This window comes from Harpia harpyja, chromosome 4, assembly GCF_026419915.1.
Source record: "Harpia harpyja isolate bHarHar1 chromosome 4, bHarHar1 primary haplotype, whole genome shotgun sequence".
NCBI lineage: Eukaryota > Metazoa > Chordata > Aves > Accipitriformes > Accipitridae > Harpia > Harpia harpyja.
Window position 1 is genome coordinate 85,618,622 of NC_068943.1, and position 8,425 is coordinate 85,627,046.

An 8,425-nucleotide genomic window follows, 5' to 3' on the forward strand; every position below is an offset into this window, starting at 1 on the left:
AAAGCTTTGTTACCTCCTTATGAACTGGGAAAGTAAGTGAAGAAATCTCACAACAGTTGCTCACTCCTCTTTGTTTCTGTAGGAGTTACCTTAAAGCCATTTTAACAGCTTTATATTTTACCCTAACAAAATGTCTCCTAGCTCTTGCTTCTTACTGGAATCACTTAACATCTCACTGCTACTGCTCTTCAGAGTGCACAGCCATAGTAGTCAGAAACAGAAGTCATTCCTGTATTCCCACTCTGAGGGGCTGAGGATGCTGTTGCCCCCATATTCAGAGCTCCTGCCAGCAAGACGAGCTAGAGAAATCAGAGATGGAGCTCAAGCCACCAACAGACATTGTGAGCATTAACCTGTCAGGGAGGCTGGCTAGCTATGTCCTGCCTGATTAAACCCAAACTTCAGTAACAGTATCACAATAACTCAAAAGAAGTTAAGATTGCAAGAAGATGATCATCTTTATTAGAGTAGATACAGCAATTCAGTACATGAAAGAAGTAGAAATAATTGAAAAGCTAACCCAATTTGCAAATTAATCACCACTAAATGGATGAATCTACCTAAACTTTGTGTGGCCAAGGATTTTCTGTGCTTTAAGATAGTAATTTCCAGCAGTTTAGAGTGATTCCTCTCCATTTCAATTCCTGTGTGTTGTCTGCTTTTTCTCATTTTGAAGATGACATTTGGAGGACTTTCAGTACTATTTTCCACCTGCCACCTTGTCTCTTTTGTCTACAGTAATATGGAGAGAAAGAACAGCAATTACTTAAGTATAACACACATGAGACCACTCTGCAATGGGTGCTGAGCTTAGTTTATGTCTTGTCTCTCATTCTGTTCTCTCAGAAGTTTTCTTCTTCATAGCATTGATTTGAATCATACATCACTTTTACAATACAGCTGACCTTTAAAAGCTCAAGGCAAGTTTTACTTGCATGTTCATACAATTCCCCTGAGCTGGCCAAACTTAAATTTCTTGTATCCTTTCATCTGGGGGAATGATTAAGCATTTTGTGCTTTACTTAGCCTTTACTGTAGCATATTCTGAGATTTTTTTCTGATGTCTTAATGTCCTTTAATGACTGAAATTTGTTAAATTCTAGCCAGAGTCATCATTTGTTACTTATTAGATTTTTTTCTGTGACACAAATCAGTGCAGCAGCCCAGTCTCTAGTATGGACACAACTGCCATACTATATGTATATTTCCTTTTAGAAAATAAAACTTCTTTCACTCCTAAAGGTTTCCTGAAAGAGAAAGAAACCTTACCATCAGTTCCAGAAAGGGAGCCAAACATCCTGTAAAACAAAGAGATAACAGTTGAAAGGAGAGGTAACACATCAAATGCTGTGTAAGATGAGGATGTATGAAAGCAAATTCTCTATTAATCAGGTACATTTTGTACATAGTCAGAGAAGAGATGGTCATCTCCTTGCTCTCCCTCTCAGCTCAGGAGAGGGAATTGTTGTAAGAAGTATATTTTTAAACAACTGCAGTGGGAAAAGTAAATTATGGAAAAGAAGGAATAGAGGAAATCAAAACCTTTCAACTCACACCTCGTTTTTTTTGTTCCAGGCTATGAGATATTTTCGTCCTTGAGGCTATATGTGAAATGACAGATAGCTGTGCTCCCATGTGGGAGGTCACTTAATGGCTGTCTGAAAATAGCTAGCTTGCCTGCCTTCACTTCTCTTCAGAGTATTTTCTTCTGCACTGATTCCTATGAGGCAAGAGCTATTTAACTGGTAACAGGAAGTTTATGGGAATTTGGTGTTAATCCTTATATTCTGTAAAACATTACTAACTGCACTATGTTTCCTGAAGGTCAAGCAGCTAATGATTAGTTATCACTTTAACTGTTAGTTGCATTTAATCTCTTGTACTGTTTGTCAGTTTGCCTTTTTGTTTAGAAACTCGTTGAGGTACTTACTTAATGTAAATGGGAATTGTAACATTTCTAGCTCCACCATGGTCCAGAAAAATTAATTTGTTAAAATTTTAGAACCCCGGGAGTATTTGAAGTTGTGTTTACTGTGGTGCTGTGGCAAATGAGCATGATGGCATGGTCAAACTTTATGAGGCTAAGCAAAAAGGTTTCTGCAGCAAGCAGAGTTACTCACTGGGACTCCTGGCCTTCCAGGAGTTGTCGGTAAGTAGTGATCTCTTGCTCCAGTCGAGTCTTGATATCCATGAGGATCTTGTATTCGCTGTTCTGGCGCTCCATATCAGCTCGGAGCTCAGCCAGCTGCACCTCGATGCTTCCAATCAGGCCCTGGATCTGCGCCAGCTGGGCACTGTAACGCCCTTCCGTGTCTGCCAAGGTGCTTTCCAGCGCGGCTTTCTGAGGGCAGAGAGGTTGAAGGGGAAACCACAAAAAGGTTGCCGCCAGATGCAAGACCCCTTGTAGGGAGGGGAATATGTACCCATTTCACTTGGGGTGGGGTGGGGGAAATAATGCAGTGCAAATTTTAATGTACCATGCTGAGCTGGGACTGAAGTTCTATTTCCAGCCCTTGGAGTGTGCGTCTCAGGTCAGTGACTTCGGACTTGCTGCTCTGCAGTTGTTCAGTATTGACAGCTACTTCACGGTTCAGCTCTTCAGTCTGAAATAGGAAAAACATTACATGAGAATTGTGGGGCCTTTATAAGTAGAGGTCATAAGGCTTTCACAGCAGTGTTCTATGTATTTTAATAATTATTTTGTTTCTTTCATGGATTTTTTGGGGTAGTATTTGTATAGTATGGAGTTTTTTCTACCTTGCTGTGGAACCAGGCCTCAGCATCCTTCCTGTTCTTCTCAGCCATATGTTCATACTGGTCTCTCATATCAGCCAGGATCTTGGACAGGTCAATGCCTGGAGCAGAGTCCAGTTCAACACTGACTCGGCCAGCAACTTGCCCTCCCAGGGCACTCATTTCCTATGTGGACATGGCAGAGGAAGACAAAAGAGAATACAATCATAAACTGAAAACATTATGAACCTTCCATTCTTTCTTCAAGGGCTAAGGTCGGACTGACTCCCTTTAAATACATGCAGGGGGTATTTTTAGTCTCCCAGTCTACACAGAAATCTTTTCTTCACTGTTGGAGAGCTCAGGGCAATCCTGAGGGACTCCACATTTCCACACACTGTTTTTCTGATGTCACTTTCAAAAGCGTTTCTTGGGGTTTTTTTACCTCCTCATGGTTTTTCTTTAAGTAGGCCAGCTCCTCCTTTAAGTTTTCAATCTGCAGCTCCAGGTCTGTTCTAGCCAGGGTCAGCTCATCCAGGACCCTGCGCAGGCCATTGATGTCGGCCTCCACACTCATGCGAAGAGCTTGCTCTGTTTCAAACCTTAAAAAACCAAAACAAAACTATTCAGGTTAGCTGATTAAGCCAGCCAACTATGAAACATTATTTGCTATAAATGTGCCTGGTTTTGTAGGATTTTATGATGTAGCAAATATTGTCCAGCATTAGACTTTTCTCCACATATTTTACATGATATAAAATTTTCTGTGGTACAGATGGTGCTTTCAGGAAATACATAAAGGGCTGAACTGCAACAACAGGATCAAACTAGTGTTCATATAGAGATTTTATAGGCATTCCTTTCTTTTTTCACAGCTGCTGCCCTTTGGCTCAACAAGGATTTTTGCCTGCTCAAGAGACCTTTTTCCTTTCAGAAATTACTCACTTGGTTTTGAAGTCATCAGCAGCCAGCCTGGCATTGTCAATCTGCAAGACGATCTTCGAGTTGTCGATAGTGGCATCAAGGATCTACAAACAATGAGAGTTCATTGCTGAGGCTGAAACAACTATGTTATCTTCTTTCCCGATCTGAAGATAAAAGAGTTAAGATTCTATTTCATCTGTACCTACACCACATAGAAGTGTATTTTATTTGGTCTCAGTAGGAAAGTATCAATGATCTATAGCAAATATGTAGCACAGATTTATAACAGTACTTTTGCCATCATTGTCCATTACGGATAGGTCCTCTTACTCTTGTCTGGCATATGAAGTGGCTTTTAGCTAGAAGTCCCACAGTGAGACAAAACTGCATGCTGTCTTAGAGGGAGAGGACTTTGGTGAGCCAGGGGGTAGGTGATGTTTTAGGACGGAGGCGACAAACTTATTTCCTGGAGAGATGCAAAGGAAGCAAAGTCTGCAGACCCCTCTTGGCAGAATTTGTTCTCATTACACATTTCCTTAACAGTAGGAAGTGATTACAAGGTCTGTATGATTTTAAAATAAATGACATGTTTGTGTTTCGTAAACAATATGGGTTCATATTGCATTTGTGTAGTCCTTGAACACATTTTTATTTCCTGGAGTATCCAGGATAGTGTTTACTGATTCTTCTAATGCTTCATGAAAGCCTGTAAAGGAAATTTTGTTTATTTAGAAGTAATGCCTGTTAATTTTTACCTAGAAAACATGTCTTTTTTGCCTGCCACTTTTAAAACTCAAAAGGTCATCCACAAAATCAGCTGGAACAACATTTTCTCTCCCGTAACTAAGGGGAGTAAAAGACAGGAGGGAAAAGAATACTGAAAGGATAAAATGTAATTGCCACTTCTGCCTTTACTGGAGCTCAGTTTTTGAAATCAGGAGAGAATGTGAATGGGTTGAAGCTAAGAGAAAGTAAACTGCGTGGGAGCGGTCATGAACTCCAAGCTGAACTGTGAAAACTAAACCTCAAGTTTTCTTTCATTTATTTACATAGTTTAATCAGCTACTGCCTATGTTTTCCGGGGTGTGTATCATCTCAAAGTAATCTGTTATCAGGTGCCCATGGGCTATTGGGGCAAATCCTGCATTTATGTATCGGATTTATGACTTCATGTCTGCTACTTCCTTTTTCCATAAGCCAAATGTTTCAGCACTCTTATGTCAATTCCAAGCTTAAGTAAGTGAAATGTGAAAGAAAAATAAATGTATGGTGATGAAATCTTGAGCTGCTATCTTCACATTTACAAAATTGTACGTAACCAATTCTTATTTTTACTGTTAAAGCAGTGTGTATGTGCTTCTGAAGCTTTTCAAGCTATATGGCAGGTAACAGATTATAGAGGTAGGCAGGTTGCTGTCATGGTTTGTCTCTCTTTATATTTATTAGTGTATATATATGGTCATATATATATTGACTGGTCATATAGGTGTATACAACTAGTATGTGTGTGTATATATGTGTGTGTATGTATATATTTCTGCTTTGTTAAAAGCAAACGTTATCAGAGAATTAAGTACTAAGGCATCTCAGACTGTTTTGTACATTCTCTTAGCTAACATTTAAAACAGTAGATAATTCCAAACTGATAATTTTCTTTATCCACCCCGCCCAATCATTGCATATTCATTTCATCTGCCTCTCCTTTTCATAAACTGCAGTGTCTTCTGGGTATTTTCCTGGTGAAGTTTTTCTCTTTGGGTTTTTATGCTTCCTTCTTAAGTGCAAATCTAGGATGATTTTTAATAAATATTAACACCTACCTTGTCTCGAAGGTCTTCAATAGTCTTGTAATAAGGACTGTAATCCCGAGCTGGGCCTGGTCCTTGTTTTTGGTACCAGTCTCGGATTTTAGTTTCAAGATCAGAGTTTGCCTCTTCCAGTGCACGCACTTTCTCCAGGTAAGATGCGAGGCGTTCATTCAGGCTTTGCATAGTTGCCTTTTCATTTCCTGAGAGGAGGCCATCACCGCCACCCAAACCACCACCATAACCACCACTAAAGCTGCTGCTAAAACTACTTCCATATCTACCACCCAGGCTGCTTCCTAGGCCAGAAGAGACAAATCTAGCAGAAGAGACCGACACACCCATGCCACCAGATCCCCCATGGATGCTTGGAGCCCTAAAGCAACCTCCACCAAAACGGACCGAGGAGCCACCAGGTTCCCCTGCCACAGAAGAGCTAGTTTGCCTGAAGCTGTAACTGGCCATGGTAAGAAATACCAAGGACCTAACCCAAGCTGCAGCTCACACAGTTTGTGATCCTGAGGCAGGAGTGTGTGCTCCGTTCCCCCACCCTACCTCTTTTATGCCTGTGACAATGGGAGTTGTCTCCAGAATGTGTTATCTGAGACCCGTGGAATTTATCAGCCTTAAGCCTTCTGCCAACACGGCAATTCCTCTTATTGGTCAGTTGCTATGAAGTGGGCTGTGTTTCTTTCCCAAATACCTTCACGCACAGGAGCTAATTCCCTCCCCCCAACCGTTGCCTCTTGAAGCAAAAGGTGGGATTCAGAGGAGGTGTCACCCTGCTGAGGGGAGCATTCATAAGTCTAGTTATAGTTTACCTATATGGAAGCAAAAGGGCTGGGAGCGCACAGCCCTGCTGCAGCCAACGCTGTGTCCATAGCAAAGTCACACAATGACTTTCTTCATGTGATCTCAGGAAGGAGTTTTAATACAGAGTGATTAAGTTAGTGAATTGGTAGACTCATAACAGAGCTTGAAAGGAGCCCAAATGGTGAACAGTATGTGTGGACCTTGACAAAACAGGTTCCCACCCCTCTTGTTTTCCTTATTTCCATTGAGAAAAATTCTTTCAGAAGTTAAGATTTTAACTGTTTCTTTCTTTGTTCTCAGTTCCTTTTGGGCTGACAGTAGAAGAGAGGGTCTGACAGAGAACATGCCTTGTCTGAAAGAGTCTTGTTTTCTACAGAAACAAGAATCCTTTTCAAGGAACCATAGCATATAATTGTAGCAGAGATAAGCATTGAGCTTTCCTGAGTACCTGGGGAGTGAGCAACAACAGAAAAAAAGTACCTGATTATACATTTAGTCTTTTCATTGCTACTGAAAAGGAGAAGTAAACAGAAGAAACATAATCACTCTTCTTTGAGATTCATGAAAATGTTATTTCTAAAATGTTCAAGTCCTCTGTTACCCAAGACAAATTTTTAAAAACAATGTTGCTTTTGTTACTGCAAGTTCCTCCACGAGCATCCCTAACATACAAGTGGATATTCACATCTTTTCTTCCATTCTCTTTCTTTCACTTGCCACCCCGCACTTCCTCCAAACCTCTGGGACTCCTCAGGAGAACTGCTTTAAAGAAAAAAGGAGTAAGCTGGCCTACCAGCATTTGCAGCTTTCTGGGAACAACGAGGCCTGGGCAGAAATTCTGCCACCTACAAGTGCTTCCACTAAACAGAACCTTTGGAGCACAAGATGCATGCTGCGACGTGTCAATGAGAAACCCATTTAATACTAAAATAAAGAATTAAAGATAAGCCAAATGAAATGCATACTCTGTGCTAGGGCCTGTCTAGTCTTTCTATACCCATAAAAAATGCATCAGTTATTTTAGACCACACATTAGGGCTGTACTCACTTTGTACAGGGAGAAATGCCAAACTGCAGGGCAAATATAGGGAGGATAAAAGAACAAATATACAAACTGGAAGCTGGCCAAGGCACCTGTATCAACAGCCCCATTGGTCTGTATCTAATTATGAGGCTGTATCAGAAAGAGGAATTCTGCAGTGACTCAGGTACAGAATATATCACTTGACATATATGTACCATACTTTAGCTGACTGTGATGCTGTAGCCTAGGGACATCACAGCTGAGTTCTTTCTGTAGAGACTGCTGCATTCACACAACTCTCCAACTTGCACAGTGAAACTGTATAGCCTTTCCTAAGAGATACAGAGGGTACTTCTGTCTGCCAAAGACATGCTGGTCATTCCTTCTATAGATCTGAATGTCCTGTTCAGCCCTGGGTAGGAAAAACCTGCCCAGCAGGTAACTGTTCCAAGTCCTGTGAACAGGTGAAATAATAGTATCAGAAAGTTACAGTCTGCCTGTAGACCAAAAGAAAGCTACAGAAGAACAGTTATTTTATTGTTAAATATTAAAGTCCATAGTTAGAGCATAAAGAACCCAAGTCCATGTGCTTTTCTTCACTGAACAGAAATGTAAAAAGCTTAAAGGAGACCAAATACTGGTGTATTCTGATTTGTCTCCTGCTGCAAGGAGAGAGGAACATCCTTCTCTCTAGGTACTCCTTCATCATTCCCTAGACTCCCATGTCAGGACCTCAAAGCAGTGAATTTGGGGGTTTTGCAAAATAAAATGCACATTTATGATGCTGCATAATATTTTATGATCCAGCTCATGAAAATTGGAGCCTGGAAGGCCTCCGCATTCCCTGTGAAACCCCTTGAGTAAAAGCAGCAATCATCATATATTGTATTGTTAGAATATTGATGATGTACTGCAAGCAGGTTAGGTTTGCTTCAACATACTGGGAAAAAATTCCCAAAGAATGAACTGCAATTCTTCATGGCAGTTTGGAAGTATATCTGAAAGTGTCAGGAGAGGAAAAGCTGAAGAGGCACTGTCAATTAGAGTAACTAATCTTAGTTATACCACCAAATATATCATAAGCTTCTACTATCAAATCAGTCCCTCATGCAGCATTTTTACTAAA

General features: G+C 40.7%; 1 protein-coding gene and 1 long non-coding RNA gene across 2 annotated transcripts in view; one reads left to right on the top strand and one right to left on the bottom strand.

Annotated features, from left to right (window-relative positions):
* LOC128140967 (uncharacterized) overlaps nucleotides 1-4,211 on the top strand; it is a 67,492-nt gene extending 63,281 nt beyond the window's left edge. Inside the window, exon 3 of the long non-coding RNA XR_008234867.1 lies at nucleotides 3,609-4,211. This is a non-coding gene — a long non-coding RNA (uncharacterized LOC128140967). The remainder of the gene's footprint in view (nucleotides 1-3,608) is intronic.
* LOC128140964 (keratin, type I cytoskeletal 19) lies at nucleotides 434-6,041 on the bottom strand. Its single transcript, XM_052785454.1, has 8 exons — nucleotides 5,478-6,041; nucleotides 3,679-3,761; nucleotides 3,179-3,335; nucleotides 2,758-2,919; nucleotides 2,478-2,603; nucleotides 2,121-2,341; nucleotides 1,270-1,298; nucleotides 434-732 (listed from the first exon to the last, which is right to left on the bottom strand). Exons 1-8 carry the CDS (start codon nucleotides 5,925-5,927, stop codon nucleotides 701-703), a joined length of 1,260 nt encoding a protein of 419 aa, XP_052641414.1. The 5' UTR covers nucleotides 5,928-6,041; the 3' UTR covers nucleotides 434-700.
* Nucleotides 6,042-8,425: the final 2,384 nt, after the last annotated feature.

Coding starts and splice junctions, on each gene's coding strand:
- LOC128140964 (XM_052785454.1), bottom strand. CDS start 5,927: ATGGCCAGTTACAGCTTCAGGCAAACTAGCTCTTCTGTGGCAGGGGAA. Junction 3,336..3,678: donor GCTGATGACTTCAAAACCAA/GTGAGTAATTTC, acceptor TGGTTTTTTAAG/GTTTGAAACAGAGCAAGCTC. Junction 2,604..2,757: donor AGGCCTGGTTCCACAGCAAG/GTAGAAAAAACT, acceptor TTCCTATTTCAG/ACTGAAGAGCTGAACCGTGA.